The sequence below is a fragment of the Epinephelus lanceolatus genome, chromosome 14, assembly GCF_041903045.1.
Source record: "Epinephelus lanceolatus isolate andai-2023 chromosome 14, ASM4190304v1, whole genome shotgun sequence".
Classification (NCBI taxonomy): Eukaryota; Metazoa; Chordata; class Actinopteri; order Perciformes; family Serranidae; genus Epinephelus; species Epinephelus lanceolatus.
Window position 1 is genome coordinate 20099726 of NC_135747.1, and position 25737 is coordinate 20125462.

General features: G+C 41.0%; 1 protein-coding gene across 1 annotated transcript; it reads left to right on the forward strand.

Annotated features, from left to right (window-relative positions):
• Nucleotides 1-647: 647 nt before the first annotated feature.
• Nucleotides 648-25232, forward strand: LOC117251633 (uncharacterized). The gene is made up of 12 exons (XM_033618102.2): nt 648-1028; nt 8627-8745; nt 9535-9811; nt 10371-10480; nt 10675-10804; nt 11405-11431; nt 13394-13465; nt 15489-15515; nt 16036-16053; nt 20808-20924; nt 22185-22244; nt 22355-25232. The coding sequence occupies exons 1-12, from the start codon at nt 965-967 to the stop codon at nt 22381-22383; spliced, it is 1050 nt and encodes a 349-aa protein (XP_033473993.1). The 5' UTR covers nt 648-964; the 3' UTR covers nt 22384-25232.
• Nucleotides 25233-25737: the final 505 nt, after the last annotated feature.

Below are 25737 nucleotides of genomic sequence, written 5' to 3' on the forward strand. Positions count from 1 at the left end.
ATGAAAAGGAGAGGAGCCCGAGGAAAGGAAAGGAACATGCTCTCTTTTCAGATCCACCTACTGGTTGGTTTGCATGAGGTCATGTGTGGTTTCTTTCTCAAATAGAAACCTAGCATTAATTTAACATTAAAAACAGACCAAAGCCCTAAATTTCCAAATCCAGTAATTCAGTGTTCCCTTCAGAAACCTGATATTTTAATAAATCCAAGTAAATCATAGACTCATGAGGCTGTGAGACAGTAACACGGACGCCCTAAATCATAGCAAACTTTATATGAGAATGTTTTATAAGGATAGAAATGCTGATTGGGGAGATTATTTTTTAAAAGTGCCATTAAACCTATTCCAGTGTATTAACATTTAGGAGGGATGGATCATATCAGCACTGGACTGCTTATTAAAATAAAAAGGACACAGTTATTAATATTAGACTTTATTCATGCAAAAGATGGACACATTATTATTGCTTTATCTCACTGTAAGGGAACAACCACTATTGCTCGACGACTTGAATGAAAGAATATGCTTCATAAGGAGTTTCTGCATAATTAGGCTTTTTGCTCGCACCAATAAAGACAGCTATACACCCAAACTGTTGGTCGCAGTCATTGCACAGGAATGGTAAAGCGCTACTGATTGCTGTGGAAGCAATGCCTTCACAGCCCTTCTGTCCGCCTTGCCTGTATTCGGGAGAAGAGACCCGCCCACCTTAATAAAGACTGGACCTTCTCTCTTCCAATCCAGACAAAAGGAGAAGACGACAGATTCGCGGCGACGCGCACTGAGCCGAGCATCCGAGCACCTTGGAGACGCCACGGGTTTGATTCGACGCGCAAGAACGCACACCGGCACACACGCCCTCCAGGTCCACCTGAGCCCCCCAGGCCGGTTAATTGTCCAGTTTGAAGGCCGTGGAAAGGGAGTCTGAGCCCCGGTTCAATCGCAGCCAGAACACCGTGTTCCCATGATGTCATACCTGTGGATTCTGCTATTAGGAAGCCTGCTGGCTGCAGGCGCCAAGGCACAAGGTAATGATTTATTTTCCAATTAATTCAACCCAGCCTTCAGCTGTATGTGTGCAGATGTTTTGCTCGCACGCTCATAGGACATCTATCTATCTATCTATCTATCTATCTATCTATCTATCTATGTCTATATAATATGCATTTACATAAATGTCTGGATTTCTGTCTGTGTGTTGATCGCCTTCATCTCACTGTCTCATTTTCCCCCTCATTCATCTCCTGGCTCTCACCTATCTTTCTCTCCCTCTGCCTTTTCTCTCCTCTTCCTCTGCCAGTCTGCCTCATTACTCATCCATACGTGTCTGTGTCTGTGAGTGCAATTGCCAGTGTCTTCTGCCAGCCTGTCTGCCTCCCTGTCGGCATGTCAATTCATTTCACCTTTTGCTGTAATCTGCTTGTTTTAATCTGTTGTAGCTGAATGAATAAAAGCAGCTCTGCTCCTCTTCCTCGGTACTGTGATTGTTCATGGCTTTGCCACCCCAGATGTTGTCAGTGACATAGGTGTGTCATGTAATGTGGTCATATCTTTTTGGACATGAGTTTTGGCCCACGGGTGTGGTGGGCCCATTGTCCTTACATAAGTATTTCCCTCCCTTTTTCCCTCTCTTTCATTCCTCTTTCCCCCTTTTTTTATTTGTCTATTTGATCCCCTAAGTCTACCATCTTCGTTTTTCTTCTCTGTATCTTCATTATTCATTTTTTTGCTCTCTTTTCCCTCTTCCTTCTTCCTCAGCTGGCCCATGGGCCCCTGCCCTTCCCCGCGGCGCATGCAATGATTTCAGATTGTTCAAACGAGCAATAAAACTCAGAGGGAGAGAAAGGGAGCATTGAGAAAAACAGACGCTGGGAAAGATGGGTGGAAAGTAGGGGAGATGTTGGAGGAAGATAAAAGAAAAATGTTACGGCCAATGTGGAGGGAAAACAAAGAGATATACAAGGAAGGAAAGAGTGAGAAAGATCAACAGCGAGTGTGATCATCGTTATGCAAACAAAATTTCACTTGAACGTTGGTACGTTTGGATGTGATCTGTGGTAATCTCACTCTACCGGTTCACTTCTTATTGGGAGACAAACCACCAGAGAGGAACCACCCTTACCCACACACACACTTTCTCTTTCCCACACACACTTTTTCTCATATTGCTGAACTGTAACCTCACTGTAAACCCAATGGATGCTGGTGTACTGTAAAGCAGGAAATCTCCACGGGTGTGTGTGTTTGCTGGCTTGCATGCGAGTGGTTCATAGTTCTGCCAAAAAAAGACGGGTCGATCGGTCAGTCGCATGTGTGCACATCATGCACGGTGTGTCCAAGCTATAGAAGTGAAGGATATAGGGAGTGTCTCCGTAACTAGATCCAGCTCCAGCTGTAGACAACACCCAACAACACAACTAGTTTCAGCGCCTTCTTCTCCCCCAGGGCCTTCAAGCATCTGTGTGTGTGTGTGTGTGTGTGTGGGTGGGTGTGACTTTAATGTACAGAACATGTGGGATATAGGAGTGCTTCATCAGTGTGTGTGTATGTATGAGGCAGTTGAAGAGCATGTGTGCGTCTTAGAGGCAGATGAAAGCAAAAGAGCCGTGTGAAGTGTGGCAGGTGTGTATGTACAATGTGTGTGCGCAGACTTGTCTGTGTTTACACCTTCAACCAACAACACATAAATCACTCTTTTGGTGGATAAGTGAAAGACACACACACACACACACACACACACACACACACGCACACACACTCTCTTCATCCTCCTGCTCCCATGGGGGCAGTTTCAAGGTGTGCATGATTGGGGTAAACACAGCACTTTCTGTCCTACAAACACACAATGGAACCATACCTGGCAGAACAATGCTCTGTGGAGGTGCCGTTGTATCACCTGACACACACGCACACACAGTTTCTGGTGTGCTGTTACGGGACAAGGCTTGGTTATTGGTGTACGTAATATTAGTCATTCAACCACACACAGGCGATCTCACACAATCTCACGGCAGGAACCAAAAGATTCAGAAAATCTCAGACTCTAATTTATGTAATGTGGAATGTACCATGCTGTGTGTTGCATAAGGCTAGATAACAGTACTTTTACGGTATCGACCGAAAAACCTAGTACTAAATAGTATTGAAACTTCTCCAGTCAAACCTGCATTTGCAAAGACTATTTGTTTGGCTTTGCACTCAGCCAATACCCACAGGCGTTCTTCGATTTATGCATTTAACCTGTGATTGGCCCACTACGATCCCTACAGTCTGTAGTATGCTTAAGTAGGGCGCAGAGTATTTGAAGGAGCTTGCAGTTGAACGTGCCAAGATGCCATCAGAATGTTTGAAAGTATGACACACATGTAGCGTCTGGTGGCATTTTATGGAAATTACAATTTACATGAATGGTCAAAAATGAAGTAGAAAAAAAGGTACCAAATGAAGTGCTCTATTGATATCGGTATCGCTTTAAGGGTATGTGCATTGGCACTGGTATTGTACTTTTTAAAAGACACCCAGCCCTATTGTTAAATAACTAAACATGTAGTGTTCTAGAGGAAGAGGATTTACTTCTTTGTTCTTTTTGATTTCCCACACAAAAGATGAACATGACGGCCATGAAAAGACTTCCAGTTTTTTATTACCAAGCTTACTAAGAGTCATGAGGTGCCAGGGTAAACAGTTTTATCACTCCTTTGGATAACAAAACAGCAGCACCTGCATCAAGCTTCGTTACAGCCCTAAAACTTCCATGAAGTGTGTGAAACATGATATGAGTAGCACGCTAAGTGCAGTCTTCATGGTGTAGTGGCTGTTGTCATAGTAGCTCACCGACATGATGTAACTTGCTGGAAGTGCTCGCTGTTTTCACTACGAACATGTCTTTCCTTTCAATCGCGATTGGTGCCACATTGTCCATGAACCCTGTTGTTTGTTTACGTGTTGCCAGGAACAACTTTTACAAAAGCCGATGCCCACATCAGTTGAGTATCCCAAGTGAGATCAAAAAGTCCTGCTTGCTGAAACACAAAGAACAAGGAAATGGAAGTTGATGTTCATTTTGATGTTACCTTATACTGTAAGGGGTGTGTGGCGACTACCATTAATAAAAAAACACTAAGAGGCTGAGCAGGCTCGTGACTGTGACTCATTCAAAGAAATCCATGATGAAGCCCAGAGATGCATTTTATGGTATTTATTTAACTGAGATAACTAAGGCAAAAGGAGATGAAATGATGCATTACGTTACATGATATTACGGTCAACAGAAAATATCAGAGACAACAACTCACCCTCTTTGTCTACCTGCCGCCACGCCGGTGAATGAACAGGTAAAATGATATGAAACCAAGCCACTATGCCATTACAACCACAGGACATGACCAAAAGAACGCATGCAGCCAAAACAAATAATAAACAACAGAGGTTAAATACACATTCTGGCTCCTACAGGATGTTTTCAGTGTTTTAGCAAAGACATTTTTTTCTCAATTACAGAAACATTTTTCTGCTAAAGATTAAAGCTACGCTCTTACCAGCAAACATTTGTCCGTAGGGCCCATGTGAGCAGTAAATGGGCAAAAAAATGGGCCTTACATTGGATAGTGCACAGGTTCCATATTGGCCCCATGGCAATTGCCCACATGGGTAGGTTTACCCAAATGGACCCCAGAAAAGAGGCCCATTTTGGGCCCATACCCACGTGGTACCCAGGTAGCCCTAGCATAACCAATATGGGGCCCATTTGGGTAAACCCACTAATGGCCTATTGGCATGGGTCCAATGTGGAACCTGTGGACAGTCCTATAGGGCCCATTTTTTTCAGCCCATTTTCTACCCACATGGGCCCCACATACAAATGTTAACTGGGTTGATAGCTGCAGTATATTCGATGAGGGGAGAACAACATTCTTTACACTTTGAACCTTGCTTTTTGTCATACACATGTATCGACTGTTAAGATACTTCCTGTTAGAATTCACCATGTTTTATCAAGCTCAGTAAGTCAAATTTTGGGTTTTAGAATATGCTTGTCTTACTATATCCACTATTTTCTGCCTACACATCCATACACCAAGTAGACTGGTAAAGTTTAGCTTTAAATATATAGTTTGGCATTTTTTGAAATATACTTATTGTCTTACTTTCTGAGAGTTAGATGAGAAGATGGACACCACTCTAATGTATTCACTGTAAATATGAAGCTGTCACCAACAACCGGCTAACCTAGCTTAGCGCAAAGACTGAAAACAGAGGGAAACTGCTAGCCCGGCTCTGTCAAAGGGAAACAAAATCCACCCAATGGCATCTCTAAAGCTCATGAGTTATATCTCATTTGTTTAAATTGCACAAAAAAACATGTAAAAGTGACAACTTGTGGTTTTACGGAGAGTAATGTGCTGGACTATTTCTTGGCGGGAACCAGTAACTTCCAGTAATAAACAGTGACAATAAGCCTACAGGAAGTTACCGTGCCTGGCCAAGAAAGAGTCTGGCACATAACCCCTCAAGCGAGTCTCAACATTTTAAGTAGTACGCTTTGGAGGTGCTGGCAGGCAGATTTTGTTACCTTTGGAAAGAGGTACGCTATCTGTTTCCCATTGTTTTCAGTCTGTATGCTAAGCTAAGCTAACCAGCTGCTGGCTTTCACTCCATATTTCCTGTGGCGTAAATCCTCTCGCATGTTTGATACATAGTCGATGTTCAATGTGGTAAATGTCAACGTCCAGTCCCTATTAAAGACAAAAACACATCTTCACTCAGTGGCCACTTTATTAAGAACATCTGTAAAATCTAATGCAGTCCAAAATAACAGCTCAGCTGAAAGTTTAACTTTTATTCAACTGTCAGAGAGGTGTATGTTTAACTGTATGTTTGAGTATGTGTTGGAGCTGTTGTACTGGATTGCTTTGATTGTACGAATATAAGTGTAATGAAGTGGCCATGGAGTGTATTTATCAATCTATCAAGCCACTTGTTTTCTAAAAGAACACAACAGAACTGTCAGTATGATGTTTTCCCACATGCGTAACCTGGTTTAACTTAAGAATCTTCCTCTGGGGACCTTTTTGCCGTTTAACACTGCACATGCTGTACAGTCTCATACAATAGTGTGCGGCCATGTCAGAGACACACAGATGACTCATCAGCCTCAAGGGAACGCAGTGGCAGAGAAACAAAGGGAGTTAAGAGTTTGGGAGAGAGAAAGAGAAAGGAAAGGGGGTAGACAGTCCTAAAGACAAAAAGGAAAACAAAGAGAAGGAGGGAGAGAGGTTTGGATGTGCAACAATTTGTTTAACTGCTGCACTAACACAAAACAGGACACAGCTCAGCCCGAGTGTGAGAGTGAAGTGAACTTGCCTTTATATGTGTGTGAACATGTGGTTGTTTGTATGTTTGGACTAAGAGGGGTGGAGGAGGTGTTTTATGGGTTTGTATGCACGCACGTGTGTTTGCGCATGCGGGTGTGAGTGTGTGTGTGTTAGTGGGGGGCGTGTATGGGAGTGTTTGCAGCGGAGGTAGCTAGAGGAGGAAGTGGCAAACTGATAGATGGGAACAGAATGTTCTATGGAGTGGCAAGAGAAAGAGAGAGACATTTTGTATGGGGGGCAGTCACACACACACACACGCGCACACACACATTACATGTTACATGAGAACCACATACCTTACACACACATGCATGTACAGTAAGCACAATGCCATGAAAAAAATGTGCTCGCTCATTTCTAAATTTACTGTCAATTAAAACAGAAATGCAAACACACACACACACACACGTGAACAGAAACTCAACAAAGATCTTTCAAATTAATAATAAAATGAAAGGAAAAATTTAGCATGCGCTGTTGCAGAAGTTCTTTGTGTCTTATCGTGAACCTCCTGTTCACTGGTAAGACACATCGAGTGGCATCTAATCTTCATCAAGTGGAATGAAGTTCCACAGTACACCTGATGAAGACAGTGATTTCTACTGAAACTGTGAATAAGTGAATCAGAAACACACACCACACTTCCACACGCAGCCCTGTTGATTTAGTTCTGAATGCTGTTTGACTCTTAATAAACCATCGAGGGTGATGATTGTTGTTTATCTTGGATGCTAAGCTTATACAGCGACATGTGCCGGAGAAACACAGATTGAGAGGAAACAAAGAGAGCCTGTATTTTATTGCTCAGTAACCATGCATCTGTGCATGTCTCACATTCATGTTTCTACGCATGTGGTGTGTGTTTAGCCGTGCCTGTGTGCAGTTCTCTGCGTGTCTGTGTGTGGATTTGTGTTTCTCAAGGAGAGCCAGGGTGTCACCAGCACCGCGTGCCTCATGAGAATTTACAGTTGATGGAGTACTTTAGATCTGTTCGTGCCGTTCTCCCTCAAGGCTTCACTGACTCTGATACGATCTCACTTGGCAAGCGCAGTGATCCTTATTGGAAACTCACTTGGCAATGAGCAACTGTTAAAAAAGATTAGATTATTTTCTGTGAGCATATTAAAAAAGAGGGAATTAAAATCCAGATGACTCTTATTACTCTATGATTTGTCTTCATTTTTCAATGTCTAGTTTTCTAGGAGTGTTTTGGCACCTGTTCTGCCATCCTGTACATTTCTTTTCACTTTTTCAATCCAATCTAAATACAGCTCTGCCAGCAGTAAGCACAGCATCACTCACACCGTCATCTCGAAATGGTTATATGTTTTACTTAATAGTTGGTGCTTGTGTTTGGAAAAACCTGCTGCCTCAATGAACCAGCATCAGGGTCCTGCTAGATCAGCAGAGCAAAGAATGCTCAAGTCAGAGCGCCGTTTTGCTGTTTCAGCTTCTCACATGCAACAGGGGAATCTCACAGCGCTGGTTAAAACACACGCAAACACCATGCGCAGCTCACACACAGAATGACAAAGACATGCGCTTTGCATTTTCTCATTAGTACCAAGCTGCAATGCCAGTGCTGAGGTTGAAGCTTCATGTGATGTCGAGGCAGGTGGGATGTGATCGATGCGTCTGTCATCCAGTTGTGGCTGGAGTGTTCACATCAGGGACCAATCAGACCAGGGTGTGGCTCTGTGCATGTGTGTGTGTATGTGTGTGTGTGTGTCTGTGTTAGAGAATGTGTTGAATCCACAACATCTTAACGACCATTCAGACAGATGATTTTTAATGCTTTTAAGTGATAACAGATGGATTGAAGCATGCAGTTTTTAATTACTGATGGTTACACTAATCACTACCAGTTTTATGCTCTATCTATTCTATCTTAAATTAGACTTACAACATTTCCGCTCATGTATGTGTGAACAGTAAAGGGCACAACATGTTGGTAAATACAGTAAATTTTATAGATGTTATGTTGACAAGTTACAAGCCTTCAAAGGCAGATGAGACTCCCTTTGAGACACTGAGACAGAGTTTGGGCTGCCACTTCTGCCTCCTTTCTTCTTTTCAAAAAGAAGTCAGTTGTGTGATGTTCACTGAAGCACCGGGGTTTCGGCACAGCCTTTTGTGTGTTTTTTTTCCCTCAACTTTTTGAAATTGATATGTCCAAGTCTTCTGTACTTCAGTGGCTGTGTGCTCTTTATTCATTATTTTATCACTTTCTTTCCTCACACATCTCTGAATAGATGATGCAACCCCAAAAGAGGAGGCAGAAGCTCCTGCAATCCCGACTCCTGAAGCAGAAGCAGTGCCAGAGGACAAGGAAGAACCTGCAGCTGATGAGGAAGCTGAGCATAATCATGAGGTGAAGAATAAAAATAAGTTGTCTTTGTAGTCAGTCAGTCTTTTATTTCACCAGAGAATCACAAATCTTTCCCCCATCACTTTGGGTTGGATCATGGATCCTGTGCAGGTTCTGATAATGTGTGAATAATGTAAAGGCAGATATAGTTTAAAAAGGTTATTTTCAAAATTTGGGTTACCGTGACATTGCAAACCTTTTTGTCTTTAGACTCCGTCCTCACTCCAGACTCTGACAAACTCTTTGCTTGCATTGCCAGAAGCACAACTCGAAGGGTTATGCCCTCTGAAAACAGCAGTGCTGGCACAATAAATACATATGAATAAGCCTGGCAGCTTCCAGAGCCCCTGTCCAGCTCTGCAGCTGAATTATTCACTGTTTCTGGGTGACAATCTGTGCAGCTATACTCAAGCTCACCGAGGTCTGGAGAAAATCTATTTCCAAATCCTCAGGCCGTTATTTGATAAGCGAAGACATATCAAATGTCTGAAAAATGCGGCATGTTAGTTCTTGGTTGGGTATTAAATAGGAAGTCATATGCGACATACTTTTATTGCCATGAAATGTAATGGTGCCTCTGTGTCTCTGCGCTTTGCAGACTGACTTCTGTGTGTTGTGTTTCAGTAAAGCTCCACTTTGCAAATCAGTTTTGCTTAGATGGTTAACCACAAACAAATAAGCTGAAGTGATCTTAAAGCCCGCAACCACCTTAGGGCCCTCTTAACTATAAATGTTTAGAGATTCATTACGCGAACATAATTTAAAGAGATACGTATCTTGTGCTGAATACAGGAAATAGCACCAACGGCAAGTGAGCCGGAGCCTGCTGCTGACGATGAGGCCAATGAAGCAGTCACTCCTGCTGTCGAACAGGCAGAACCATTGACTCCCGCGCAGGAGGATGCAAAACCTGACGAGGATGCAAACCCGGCGACTCCTGCACAGGAGGACATACAACCGACGACTCCTGCACACAAGGATGCAGACCCAGCAGCTCCTGCTGATGAAGATGAAGCAGTGACACCTGCTGCAGCAGACACAGAGGAGGAGGCACCTGCAGCAACACCAGGTGGTTAACAGGAGTTCAAATATGCGCAGTGAAAATGAAATACATAAACATTTTGTGTGCTTATTTCAGATAATAACTCTAACACAAGTTAAATACTACACAGTTCCTATTTTACATTGTAGAATCCACATGCTGTTCTTCGCTTCCAAAATAATTTTTCATTCACTGCTGCTGCTGTGTGCGGGTATCTACTGCTTTCCCTTCACTTTAATGCTACTCTCCGATACCAGCAGTGGTAATATTGAGTAATAAGAACAAGGATATTAAGAACAAATGTAGTGTGTTGAATCCATTTGTGTTAAAACACAAGAAAGACCCTCTAAGTTCTGTATTTGTTGCTTGAAATTCCCCCTTCCACGTATTACCTACTCCTCCCATTCTCCTTGTCAGTGTGCAAATGTGTGTGGCAAAATACTGACTGGTTTTGCTTTCAAAATACATCAAACATTGCAGTTAAACACAGCCACACAGCCAATGCCATAACTCTTTGGGTAAATAGGTAGTAATAGCATCAGTAATCTAATACTTGCCCTTCCGTCTGCTTCACTTTCCTGTCCAGAGCCTGCAGCTGATGTAGAAGATAAGGATGCAAAGGCTGAGGAACCGACAGCTGATGGAGAAGAGGAAGCTACCTCAAGCGCTGGTGCAACACCAGCCAAGGAGGACGAGGTCAGTAGCAGAGATAGAAGGTCAAACCTACTAAACCGACTAATATACCGTCATCTAACAAACATCCACATTGCTTTTATGTATAATTGCTCATGTGCTGTGCATGACAGTTATTATCCAGGAGCTGCTGTGGTAATGAGCAGTTAATGTGCCCTTCCTACATGTTTATGTGTCATATAATTGGTTTGTTATAGAGTGGACCTGAGGCTACACCGGCAGCAGATCCAGCTGTGTCACATGATGAGGAAAAACCAACTGAAGCACCTGCTGCTGCAGACCCAACAGTACCACCTGTCAGTATAGACGTGGAGCTCATTGTCCCAGGTAAGAATATGGATGTTGTGGTGCATATTGTGCACATATGGAAAAGACGGCAAATTAGATCACGTTGGTGGCAAGAATTCCCTTGTTTCCAAGCATTTTCCTGAATTATGTTGGTATAGAATAGTGACCTGAGAGAGTGGGTAAGAACTTGCTACATGCTGAAGCATTTCGGACAGTCTGTAAGGTAAAGGTGTACATAAATATATATAGATGAGCTGCAGAGAAAGCTGAACGCATGTATTCTGTAGATGTGCTCACCTCTCTTTTGTGTGTTTCCATTGCTTGGGGATACTGTACAAACTTGTCTGTTAACTGTTATGTTCTGAAGCTTTGTTCTGATGCATTCTTTCTAATTAACATGTCATGTGTCATGGTGGCAACAGAAGTCTTTGAAGTCATGATAAATCACCTATATTCAAAGCTTAATGTATATATATGATGCAGTGTAAAGTAGAGGAATTATCCATTATGCCATTTCTGCTTTTGTCATTTTATCAGATATCAAAGTAACACATCAGGATAATGGTGTCACTTGTCTTTCTGTGTGGATCTTAGATATGCACATGAAACCATGATTCTATCCTTTGTGTTTCCCAACAGTTAAAGAGGCTCCTGAAGTGGATACAGGTAAAGGATTTTTTTTCTTTCTTTCTCATTTCACTCTTCTCTTCTCTCATTTGAACAATTTCCAAAGCCACATTATATAAACATCAACCTTTCTGGAGCCAAGTCTCACAGCTAAACAAATCACTAAGGCACACCATAAATAATTGCTTATGAGTATGACTCAGACGCCCTTTTCATCATACAAGAGCACTCCGGGAGAGCATAATTAAAACCAGTTTATTTCAGTAACTACAGTAACAGTGGGTCCAAATAGAAGCCGACCTGTTTAATTGACACAAATGACATGTGGAAACGTTGAAATCCTACAAAGCAGGATTACATGAAATTACTCTGAGTGGGAATTAATTAAGAATTATTTAACAATATTAGGAGATGTGTTTGGAGCTCGACTCTGTGTGGCTTGAGTACTTGTGTTGTGTTTTCCTTGATCTCTGAACCCACTACGATTTGTCAAACATATTAGTTCCCCTCTGTGTCATCATATGACCGCAGGGATACCCATGATATTATCCAGTTATAATAATTTTGTGTCATCAGTCATTTAAAAAAACATTTAAAAAATGTACATGTCCTGTTTTCATGAGATATCGTGTATCATTTTGCCTCAGCTCCCCATTTTGTGAACAAATAAATGGAAAACACATGTGCTCTTCCACCAAAAAGCGCAAATCACTTTGGAAGGTTACGAGGTGGGATTTTGGCCCGCACAGTTTTACCTCCTAAATTAAGGGTGGTACGGTTTGAGTAAGGAAACCTTGAGGTGTCACCATCTATTATGTAACCTTGCCTTTTATAGCAATCGCTTTTCAATTCTCTCTCCCCATTTCAGCATTTCCTGTCCCAGGCAGTCTTGTTGTTTGTCCTTATCTGCTCTGTAGCATCCTCCTTTCCCTCACATAAGGACAAACAACAAGACTGCCTGTCCCAGGCAGTCTTGTTGTTTGTCCTTATCTGCTCTGTAGCATCCTCCTTTCCCTCACTCAAGGATAGTCATTTTATGTTCAGGCTGGTCATTAGCTCCTCTCATGCTGACAACTAAGGAAGGGTTGTGCCACCGAGTGTTAAGGAGATTGTTGCTATGGAAGGTTTGTTCCATGTGATATCAGGCAGGGGAGCATTCTTGCACGGTGGTGAGGGAAGGAAAAGAGTTCAGAAATGGACAGGAGGATAAGGAAAGGAGAACAGGGAGACGGGGAAGTGGCAAAGGCAAAGAGAGGTGTAAAAACAAAAGGAAAGAGATAAAGAGGGGAGAGGAGAAGGTGGTTAGGTTAATGGAAAGGCCAGAGAATATAAAAGAAGAAAGGAGGCTCAGCAGATAGACATGAACACAGGAGAGAGAGTGTATTGGAGTGAAACTTGGCTCAAAATGTCCTTAACATTCATGTGTGCTTTACAGTGTAAGCACAGTTCTTACTCACTATGATTTAACGTCCAGAATCTGTGGAGGTGAAAGAATAGATCACCAGATAATTACGCCCCTGAGGTTTTATCTGAAATAATTCACCGATCCTACCTCGCCCTGCCCAGACTTTTGTACACTGAGTCACACATGTTGTTGTTTAAGTTGCTCGGGTTTTCCCCCAATGAATTTAGAGTCAGGGTAAGGTATTGTTCCTGACAGATAATATCCTTTAATCTAAGTCAACACTAGTTCACAGGATCACCGTCACACCCTTGGAGCAGGTAGTGTTACAGAGTCCCTATCGAGGACACCTCTGCAGGGCATTCACTATAGGGGCCACGAGGGAGTGAAGTGAGGAGTGCTTCCATGATGGCTGATATTATCATTAAATAATTCATCATGCTTCAGTGTCGTATGGAGTGTTAAAGAGATTACATGTTTTTGGTGAACATCTGGAAGATATCCCTTTTGGGCGGGACGGTGAAAAGTGAATTTCCCTACAGGAACTGATATTACATTTCTGTCACCAATGATATCTTTGTTGTTTTTTTTAAATGTAGGATTTAACTTGGAAGACGCTCTGAAAGATGAGGTTGAGAACAATCCAGTACAGATCCACAATGAAGCTGATGGTGAGTATCTACTTATAACAATTACTGTTGATATTATCGCCAAAAAATATGCAAGGACGCACACAAGAGTCTTTGGCGTTAGAGTTAGAAATACAAAGAGGCACTGATGAAGAGATAGTTTAGTTTTGGCCGAACTGTGCTTTTATTCCTAGTTATCACAATCTGGATGCCTTTTTTTATCACTCTGCATGCTGTTTGAAATTATGTGCAACAGTAAGATTAACCTCACAGTAACTGGATGTCTATAGGATCAGCCCGATCTCCTTTCTAAGGAACATTACACCTTCTCTAACACGGACGGTTTGTGCTCTTAGCCTAAACTTTCTACACATGTAAACAGGAAGTGGATGGGATGTTTCTTTGTAAATGCTGAAACTCTAAAATCAAAAATGCATATTTTTCCTCTAACTTGTAGTGCTATTTATTCTAGTCTAGATTGTTTTGGTGTGAGGTGCAGAGTGTCGGAGATATCAGCCGCAGAGATGTCTGCTTTCTCTCAGAAATAATAGAACTAAATGGCACTCAGCTTGTGGAGCTCAAAGCAGCAAAAAAAAAAAAAAAACACATTTGAAAAACTCAACAGCAAAGTCTCTTTCCAGAAATCATGACCCAAGATACTCAAGATAATCCACAGACCTTGTCGTGAGCAGTTTCACGTAGGAACTATTTTCTTTCTCCCAAACTACACTCACCAGCTGTATCACCATACAGAAGGAAACGTGCATCACTCATAGACAAGAGAGTACTAGTTAGATACTGATAGCTCACCTGAGCTCGCTTATGTTACTGTTCAGTCGATTGGGCCATTAATGTTTACAGTAATTAGCTAGAGCCTCTCATCCATGAGTAGATGCATGAGTTTTTCAAATGTATTTTTCGCTGCTTCGAGCAGCACGACCCGAGTGCCATCTAGTTGCATTATAGTGGAGTGAAGGCAGACATCTCTACAGCCGTTATCTCCAACACTCAGTAACTCACACCAAAACAACCTAGACTGATAAATACCACTACAGGTAAGAGGAAAAATATGTATTTTATATATTTTGGGGTGAACTGTCCCTTTAAATCTCTACTTCCTTTGCTACTTTAATGGATAATAGGCTAATCTCTCCATTCAGCATTTTGTCATTGCCCTCTCTGACGTAACTGGCATCAAGTCTTATGACACTGCATTATGAACAATATCATTAAATCATGAAGAAGATATCTTTATGCCCTCGGTGTTCTGGCTGTAGTCTGGCATCAAAAATACAAAGTTACACCTCGACCAAATGGTCCTTAGCACAAGACCAAGTCACGACAGAGCCTCATAAACAGTCCTCTTAGACATTCTACTTGGGGCTCTACATGCTGCAAGAATGTCGTTCTAATTTTATGAACTTTGTACCTGTGACAAGACATCGAATCGACTCGTTTTACCTCCTGGGTTGAGAAAGTTGAATCACCAGCAGCCTCAGAGCAATTTAACAGCAACACTTAAACGCTGATTTTCACCCTTTATTCTCCATCTGAAAGCTGATTCATCTTGGTCGTTATAATCATTATAATCTGGTGAGTAGCGCTCTCCTTTAGTGCTCTGTTATTACCGGCTTTGTCAAGTTGAAGCAGGTAGAGGGCAGCCATGATGTCACAGGCGTATACAGACAGGCAGCGCAGAAGGAAATAACTGGGTTGTTTTGCATATGGAACTAATCAAAGATCAGAGAGAGAGAGAGAGAGACACATAGAGTGTCTGTGTTTCCTTCAGATATTTTATCTCTTTGATATTATAACTGCATCTCTATGAGTGTACAGAAGGGACATTTCATGCAGAGTTGTGTGTGTGTTCCCAGACCGGTTAGGACAGAAACTCTAGACCTTTTAATGCCTCTGAAGTGTAAACTACCACAAAGAGAACAGCCTTGCTCCTCCCTTTTTCTTCTAATGCCATCTGTGCTTTACATGCATCATTAACACATTTAAACTTGAAATCATAATGCCTTTCTCTCCTTTAATCACTTGTTTGTCTTTCTTCTCTCTTTAGCACATGCTTCTGGTGCCAAAGCAGATGGTAAGGCCTTTTTGAGTTCATGGTCAAACTATACATGACAACGAAAATAAACACATCATGCCATCTTCAGTCCAAATCGCACAAATCCCCAGTCAGATACGTAGCTATGCAGCCACACGGCAATCGTAGCAGTTTGTGACTACATCTGGAAACTGGTGAAACACACAGGATATTGCTGGCATGCCTCTGACAATACAAACAGGATACAAGATTCAGCGGAAAATGCCTCTCCCCTATTGTTGTAGTTCAAACGATGTTTGAACCTGCCCTTCTCTAAGTGTATTTTACCTTGAATTCTCTTAGTCACGCTACATCTGTTAGAAGTGCTGCCTCTGAAAAAAACTCAGTTCCTTACTCTCAAACGGATACAGTAGAATGACAGGTGCGTGTTTGTGCCTGTTTAAATAAACCGTCCGTCATGTTACATTAAGTATGCGATTCCCATAGTGTTAAACCAGTTTGTAAATGGTGCCATTTCATGTCACTGACTTTATTTGCATTCTCTCTTTCTAAATTGCAGACAAACCTGAAGCCCAAGGTGAGTTATCCTTCTTCTCTTCCTCTCTTTTCTTTTTTATTGTTTTGAACACATTAACCCACCCACCCATCACTGCCACAAACATACCTGCACCGTAAGCATTCCCTTATTGTGTCTTGAGTCATGCAAAGAGCCCCGAGGAGGTGTGTTGTTGCTGCAGCTGCTGCATGACATTTTCCGCTTTTTTGTACTTGAACTTTGCTTTGAACATCAGTCACTATCTTTGTATATTTAACGAAAGACAAGTCCAGGCAAAGGAAGCAAATGGGGCGGTTGTGACTTCACCTGTCAAAATTAACCAAGTGACTAAAAGGTCACTAGGGTTGAAATGTGTATTATAGGATGGGCTTTTAGGGCTTGGAGATATGGAAAAATGAGTTTTATTGTAGTCAGAACACCTCTGTCCAATTCTGATTGTTATCAATGCATCTGTTTAAAGGGACAGTTCAAACCAAAATCAAAAATACATATTTTCCTCTTACCTTTAGGGCTGTTTATCAAACTAGATTGTTTTGGTGTGAGTTGCAGAGTATTGAGGATATCGGCTGTAGAGATGTCTGCCTTCTCATCAGTATAATGAAACTAGATGGCACTCAGCTTGTGGTGCTCAAAACACCAATAAATAACGCAATTGAAAATCTTAACAGCCATTAAATGATTAACCACTTATGCAAGATAATCCACAGACCTTGTTGTGAGCATGTTCATGTAGGAACTATTTTCTTTCTGACAAACTACACCCGCCAGTGTATCACCACGCAGAAGGAAGCATGCATCTACTAGTGGTGTTAGCAGCTAGCTCACCTGAGCTAGCTAACATTACAGCACAGCCAAGAGGATGCCATACATGTTTATATCTCACGCTGTCACAAGCACAAGCCTCTTGTCCATGAGTAGACTTCCTTCTGCGTAGTGATACGGTTGGCAGGTTTAGTTCAGTAGAAAGAAAATAGTTCCTACTGTACATGAAACTGTTCACAACAAAGTCTGTGGATTATCTTGAGTAACTGGGTCATGATCTCTGGAAAGAGACATTGCTGTTGAGTTTTTCAAAGGTATTTTTTTGCCGCTTTGAGCACCACAAGCTGAGTGCCATCTAGTTCCATTATTTCTGAGAGAAGGCAGACATTTCTACGGCCGATATCTCCAACACTCTGCACCTCACACCTAAATTAATAAACAGAGTCAGAGGGGAAAAGACATAATTTTGATTTTGGAGCGAACTGTCCTTGTAAGTATTAAAAGTCCTAAATGAGTTTGTGTAGTTCATCACATTGTAAAAGTGTGATTTTTAGCTGTTCGAAGGTTCTATTGTAGATTTCCTTCTGACCTCTGACCTTAGCCTTTAGCATACAGCATATGATATGGGTTGTGGCTGCTGACCACATACGGTTCCCATAGGTTTGTGTTTCCATAGTTTATCTCAGCATGTGTGTAAGTACACTGTGTGCGTGTGTGTGTGTGTGTCTGTGTCTTCATGCAGCCTTTTTACACCGGAAAAACTGGTGTATCCATGTTGAGTGTTTTGCATACATGCATGTTCATACATGTCCTTATCTACCCACCTGTGCTTCCTTGATATGACTCATTAGCTTCTCCTGTTTTATAAGAGTTGACTCATTCCCTCTTCCTTTCAAGTTTATTTTGAGTCACGCATGATCTCTGACTCATGCCACTCACATGTTCCCACCGTTTAAATTTGTTTATCACTGGATTTAATGAACCCTTTGATACTTTCTTTTGTGTTAAGTTGCTGACTCATGCATCACACCCCAACATCCTTTCACCCCTCCATCTCTCCATCAAATGCCACTTCAGCATATACTGCCTCTGTTATTGTGTGTTGACTGTAACCACTGTAAGAACAATTTTAGAAGAGATGCAATGAGGGAAAACAATAATTTAGAACAATTTTATAGTGTAAAATTCACTCTGACAGATTTGTTTGTATGATTTTAGTTAAAAATTGCAACATAAAAATACAGATTTAATTTAGCTGGCAAATTTTGCACTGCCTTATCATTAACCCTGTAAGACCCAGATATAGAAAAAAATGAGCAAATTTTTTCTGACCTCTCAGATATTGTTTTAGGAGGCCTCTGATGTAGAAATCAAAGAGTTTTCAAATTTTTTACATTTTAGTAAGTTTTTAGGGAAACGTAAATTTGCAACGTTGGGCATAGTTGGGAGCAGAACTTCTGTGTTTGTATTCACTTTGTCTGAACAGATATACAGAACATTTAAGTATTCATTTGCAGGGTTGATTGCTTACTTAGCCCCATAACAGTATATATCATGAGTAATAATCACACAACAATCATAGGTCTATGAATAAGCATTTAGAAATAAAAATATTGGAAAAAAATATATTTACAAAACTTTTTCCTCCGTCACTTTTAATGTGGTTTACTACATTCAAACAATACCGTCTGGCTGGCCTATTATGCTCTCTGCTTATCATACTAAAAGGAACACATGCATCCCCCCAGAGCACTTACAGGTTCACATTCAAGACCATTTGCACCTGTCCCTAAACAATCCAGCAGGCATTGGATCGTTAAATTCACGGGCTAAAGAGATACTGTTGGTCCACTGATCCCAATTAAGGTGATAAAAACCTTTGGATGATGGCAAATACATTCAGTTTCTTATTTTCATTTTCAAAACCATATCACATTACATACAATAACAGAAGGATGGCACACGGCGTGGCCAAAGTACAACCAATGTTACTCAAACAGAGGAAGAACGTTCTTTAGACAAAACACCCAGTTAACAGATGACTTTAGATGGACGGTTCAAATAATACTTTGGCTAATACCTTTCTCTGGAAGTCATTAAGCTTCATTCTGACATTCAAACTGAATATGAAACTCATGTCCCACACCATCATCATCATCATCGTCATCACCATCACAGAGGTTACAGATCCTCTGGTTTCTGTCCAGCCCGTCACATCTTCACTGACTTCAGGACTTCTGGTGTTATTTACTCTTAAGTTACAAACAGCCTTTTTTGTTTTCATGCCACAGATCCTTCTCCAGTTTAAACTCTTGTTTAAATATATATTATATACCACATGATGTCACACTGCTGAGCTCACTTTACCACTTTTGTATTAGCCTCTGTTCATCAGTTAGTTTGAACCAGCTGATGTTGTTACACTTTGGTGTAGTGATGGGCAAAGCAGTTCTTTAGATGTTACTGAATCACTAAAGGAATACATGCATCCCCCCAGAGCACTTACAGGTTCACATTCAAGACCATTTGCACCTGTCCCTGAACAATGCAACAGGCATCCCCCCCCAACAAATCCAGAACATTCAGAACCTGTTTTTCTATCCCCTAATGCTACAAACTGCTGCTTGGGCAACACTGAGAAAAATAGCTCAGGATCATTTAGAAGTTAAAAAACAAACAAAAAACTACAAAGATTCAGGGAGTTTCAAATACTGCTATAGATGCTGGAGTTTCAAATACCCCATACAATTTATTCATGTGTTTAATTATGGTCTAAGCTAAACTAAGTAAAACTTTAACAGAAAAGCACATTTAGAGCTTCGTTACAATGAATCATCTAATACTTTAAATTTCTACATTTTTTTTTCAATTTGTGACCATGTGAGAAGTGCAGTGACCTTATGTAATGTGTAAGGAAGCACAGGCTATTTTGACTACCACACTGACCCAACGTTGTAGAATTACAACATAGACATAACAAGCTATAAATCAAATTTGATGAATGTTTTCCAAAATAACTACATATGTACATTTTCTAGACATTGTAATAAACACAAAAAAAACATATAAGGAATTTTACTTACTTTAATCCTGACAAATCCAGTCATGCAAAAAAAGGGGATGAGCTCAACGGGAAGTTTGCAGGTAGAGTGAGTTCATGGCCAGATGACCAGACCTATAAACACTTCTTCTATCCAATAGCATTGTGAGGACAAACAATAGGACCCATTAACTATGTAAATGTGGTCTTGAGGAAAAAAAAAACATTTGCAGGCCTTTTTTTAGAATTGTTAAAAGTGATGTTGTAAATTTGCAACAGTGGGTTTTACAGGGTTAAGTCTGTAATCTTAATTTCTGTCTAACTAATTTATAGTAAATTCAGAGGGCTTTGGCAGCTTGATATAACCATTAAATATTAGCCTTAATTTACTTAATTAAGGCAAATGCAGGACTTGTACTATGAGTAATATATTTTTAATGTACTAGGATTCATCAGTGAAAAAAAACATGGTCATCATGGCATCGTAGGTTGTATGCGTGCATTCATTTGTCTGCCTTTAACAGACTCTGAGAGGTATTTGCTGAATGCTGTGACACATCATGAAAACTATTCAGATGGGTGTTGTCATAGTAACTGGGGTTACAGGTGGAGACAGATTCATGCTGTCAATGTGAATGCTTTTAGGTGTCTAAATTGCTGGGTAGGCAAGTGAAATGGGATCAGAGAATACTGCGACAAGATGAGACGTCTCTCTCTCACACACGCACATTATGTCATGTCATTGAGCCTCGCTGCTGCTGGATTGTCATTCATTACTTAACTGGAAAGTGGCACCCGGTGTTGACACTGAATGTCACAATCTCTCTAAATAGATGTTACGCTGACACATTTGTATCATATACGTTTTGCGTTCATATCACATTTCAAATTAATACCGAAAGCTGACTATACATCTGCAGCTGTGTAACTGGTGTAAATGATTGGGTTTCTTTTTTCTGCTTGTTTCCTACAGAGGGCAGCTCCAGCTCCATAGCAGGCATCCTGTGTGCAATTGCCGTGGCTGTAGTGGGAGCAATCGTTGGATACTTCACCTATCAGAAGAAGAAACTGTGCTTCAAAAATAGACAAGGTGATTATCTTGTGCAACCAACTGAGCCCTCCCCTGTGTGCCAAGCGTGTAGAAGAACTATAAAGGTCTTTAGAAAATGCAAATGGCCCTGTCTAGAGCCAGTGTTTGCTCTGTCCGTTCTGGGCTACTGTAGAAACAACATGGCGGACTTAATGAAAGAGGAACTGCTCTGTATGTAGATATAACTGGCTCATTGTAAGGTAACAAAAACAGGATTCTTATTCTGAGTTGATTATAAACTAATATTAACATAGGTATATTCACTTTTTGCCAATATACCCCCCTAAATCCTACACACTGGACCTTTAACTAACTAAAAAACAAACAATAACAGGATAACAAGAGATTCTTTCAGTGACCTGCAAGCCAAAGTTTTATTGTTTTTCTATTGCCATTTGGTGCAGGAGAGTACTGCATATGGCTGACTCGGACCATAGCAGAACCCAATCCTTTAATTAAGCTACCAGCATTTAGCAACACTTCCTTTAGCCCGGCTCAAGACCGAGATGGGTGGTGTGTGTGTGTGTGTGTGTGTGTGTGTGTGTGTGTGTGTGTGTGTGTGTGTGACTTTTAGTTTGATTATCACATGTTCTGGAGGTCAGCAGTCTCTCTTTGAGACTTTGAGAAAGCAGACTCAGCTTTATCCCTTAGCGAGTGTTGTCAATTACAGTCAACTCACACACATCCTGCATACCAATACTACCAAATCAGCAGAGTTTTAATTTACAGTCAACACGAGCAATAGGCCATTCAGCTTAAGCGATGTAGGGCAAAAGTCAGATTCGGAAAAAGGGTCATACTGTGACTATTAATAGCTGGTATTTATCAAATGTTGGAAATTCTAATACAAAAATCACTTTTGTATATATTTAGCGTTCATGAATATGAATGATTCTCCCTCAGCGGCAGAGAATGGAGATTGTAAATGGCAATGTAATCAGCAGGTAGAGCGCTGAGGCTGCGCCACTGACAATAAACGGGAATGCTTGACTGCACAGAAACGAGTAGTTTTGAGCTTTAACACCAGAAGAAATGAAAGTAATTTTCACGGTGGCGATAATGAACAATTAGAGCCGAGAAATATTAACATCCTCAGAAATCCCCCCCCTCCCCTGGGTGCTTTCACTGTCACACTTAATTTATGGTCAGTTAACTAAATGCCTGTGAAATCCTAACTGACATGTGATAACTAACTTGTCTTTCATTTTTTTTCTTCTCACGTTTTTGCATCTATGTGACTTTGTCCATCTGTCTGATTAGAAGCAGATCCAGAAGCTGCACGCAAAGCTGATGCAGCAGAGGCCCAGTCGGATCCCCAGGGTAGGACGCAGACACACGTGAACACACGTTATAAAGAAGACTCAAACACACATGTCAGGCACATACAGCACTCTGAAATGTTCTTACCTTTTTTCCCTCTCTTTTTGCAGTCCTTAGCAACCTGCTGAACTCCTCCTAGACCAGCAATGATCACGTGACTGCCTGGACCAACTACCGGCAAGCAAAGTGGCAATCTCACTGTTAGGCTCAATCTTCTGTAGAGCTAAATTACTGTGAGGCCCCAGAGTAGGGCTGTGTGTGTTTCTGTCTGGTTGATTGCGTGCGTGCATGCATGTGTTGGTGTGTGCGTGTCTGTGTGTGTGTGTGTGTGTGTGTGTGTGTGTGTGTATGTGTGTGCATATGTGTGTTCACTCGTGTGTGTGCATATATGTGGGGAGTAAATATATGTGAACCTTAGGGGGTTTATGATTGTTACAACTTAAGAATTTATTGAAATGATTGGACAAACCTTCTACTTTAAACCAAATCCAACATTATTTTTAAGTAGTGGACATTAAAGAGATTAAATCTCAAATTTACCATGAAATGGCTAATGGCTTTTTTTTTTTTTTTTTTTGTATGGCTACTATCCAGTTCTAGTAATTCAGTGTGAATATAAAGCAGTGACAGTTATTGATGTTGTAGACGTTTAACTTTGTACTGAATTCTTAAAAGTGGAATCTGTTGTCATTGTTTGAGCCGCCCATCTGATTTTGCTAATCCACTGGAAACAGTCACTCAAGTACAACATATTTTTCTTTTTGTTAGTGTCTGCAGTACAAATGCAGGATAGATGGATAACAGGGGGCTTCAATAACTACCACTGTATTTCCTGGATTCTGATGAGGAGACATAGTACAGGATTATGATCCTAGGATTCTGGGGATGCTGTTACATGGTCCAATGTGTGTTCAGGGGCCACTGATGTCACTGTATGTGTGTGTCTGTGTGTCAATTTTTTGGTTGGTGAAGGGGCTTTAGTTTTAAATCCTGTCGGGTGACTACCACTTCTCCTCAGTCAGTTCAATCCATCAGACTGAAATTTGCAATTTAACACAAAAAAAAAATCTAATGAGTTGAAGTGAAGTGAAGTCCAACCCTGTTTCAGTCAATGGATGAATGTTCACTTCGACACTTGACATTGACAAATTCAAAAGAGGTCATGTAGTAATGTATTAGACATTGTTCTGATGTAGTATGTGTCAGTCTAGTCGTGATGCAGTAATTTCTCCTCTATAGTGCCTTTCACTGACACAGCCTGGCTTGACCAATCTACAGACACACAGGGAAGAGACCTGGGACAATAACAGTGAAAACGGGCAAAATAAGTAGTTGAATGTATCAAAACACATTAGACAATTGAGGAATGTATGATCCTAATGAATTCATAGTCATCTAGGTGGTTGTAAAGCCTCACCGTGAACTGCTTGTGTATGTGAAACTGTTACGTGTCTGTAACAGCTGCTGTATATCCGTTCGCAGCGGGCTGTTTGCTGTTTTATTTCCAGTGCTTTTTTTTAAAAACCAATATTGCATTCCAAGCCTCACATTTCAGGGTTCGACATCTCCTCATTGTGTGTCTCTTCGTTTGAGCAAGCCAGTCGCTGTCACAGTGTTTTTGTATCATTCATATTTCCACGTTACGAACACCATTCACCTGTGATTTTTTTATATGAATTTTACTTTTAGCGGTGGTGCCTCAGAGCTGACACAGATTGTCTCTAGTCGACCTGTGCGCTGTGGTATTTTGTGAAATCATTGTGAAATGCCTCAGAAGCAGCACTACTGCTTTTAAAATAAAAATCAAAAAGCCCTTTTTTTTTCTTTTTTTTTTTTCACGGCTGTAGCACAAAAAATATTAACTTCTGAATGTCTTTTCGTTGCCTTGCAGTTTTGTACTTGCTCTGCTCCCTTTAAACTTTGAAATTGGGTTATAGAGGTTGCATAGTGCCGCAATTCATGTAATGTGTGTTACTTGTAAAGCACCATATAGCTGCAATACAGGACAGAGACTGTTGCTAACAGCCTAGCCTCAAGTTGAGAAATATTAATAGTCTGTGATGTCACATATCGATTAATCCTACTGTGTAAAACTGTGGGCTGGACGCTGGGTCAAAGCTCTGTTTGAAATGCCTTCTTTTCTTGTAATCTGTGATAGACTGAGTTTCTCTTGACACATTGGAACCAAGCAGATGTCTGAAATCTCCTGCTGCATCTGCTACAATGGCATGGAGTGAAAATGCACAAAATACCCACTAACTAACAGTACAAACTTTCACATACAGCCACTGATGCCTTCAAAACAAAAACCTTTTAATGCAGTACTTGCCCCCGCTGTGCGCTCCAATAAGTGCAATCAACAAAAGCACCCTGCTGTCCTGCTGTGCACATTCAGAAACCTTACTGGGACTGATTTAATGTAAAGGAGACCAAAGCAACAATAAATCCCTAAAAATGGCACAAGGAATGTTTGTTTTTGAGCATTAGGGTTTACTCTACATTTAGTCCCAAGCAGTCGCATTCCTTGTAAACACAAACTATTGGAGCGTAGCATCCAAACCAGAATGTAAAACCAAGGAGATTGTAGACTCGCCGGGTCCTGAAGTGCACTTCCCAGATATCGCTGAGGCATCAATCGTGGCGCTGACCAGTCCTGCCTTAAACCGCCTCTTGAATACAAAGCTCAATGTCATCATCAGAAAGCAAACGGTGAAACAAGCAGATATGTTTTGCAGGTGATTTTAATAACACAATCTCTATGGGAGAAGCACTTTCCTATCCTGTATACATCTTGATTCATTAAACATATTTAGACAATTCATCACGTTTGATTCAGACTAGTGACTCTTCCTTTTTATTTAAATATGCTATGTTTTTATTTTGTGTAGGAACTGTCTTCTTCAATTTTTTTGTCATCTGGCACTTGTGTTGTTCCTCTGGAATTGTGTAAATAATGTTTGAGCAGTCAATTAAACAGTTTTCGTGGGAGTTGGTGTTTTATTTCCCTGACGTCTGGTGTGTGTGCATGGGACACAGTGAGGCCTGCTTATGCGTCACTGATCTTACAGAATGATAATCAAATACTGGTATTTTTAAAGTTAAGATATATATATATGATACGTACATAATCTATAGCTTTTTTCCATAGATCAAAAAATAACTGTAAAGTTTGTACAGCTGCATCTCTCTCCCTCTGTTTGTGACTTTCCTTAGTGCCTGTAAGCTGTAAGCGAGAACAATAAACAAACAGACATCACGAGACATGACCTGAAATGCTTGATATGTCAGGTATTTATAGAAGGTAACTCATACTCACAGTTTTGAGCTCCGTGAATGATTTATGGTGACAGGTCCATAAAGTACACACCTGAGGCCCTCAGAAGTAAAATGTGGGAAACTTTGTCGGGTTTTCTTGCCAAACACATACACACACAATTCCTGTATGTGCGCATTCATTTACACCCACCAGCCATTACACCCACACCCACCGAAA

Coding starts and splice junctions, on each gene's coding strand:
- LOC117251633 (XM_033618102.2), top strand. CDS start 965: ATGATGTCATACCTGTGGATTCTGCTATTAGGAAGCCTGCTGGCTGCA. Junction 8,746..9,534: donor AAGCTGAGCATAATCATGAG/GTGAAGAATAAA, acceptor TGCTGAATACAG/GAAATAGCACCAACGGCAAG. Junction 13,466..15,488: donor GATCCACAATGAAGCTGATG/GTGAGTATCTAC, acceptor TTCTCTCTTTAG/CACATGCTTCTGGTGCCAAA.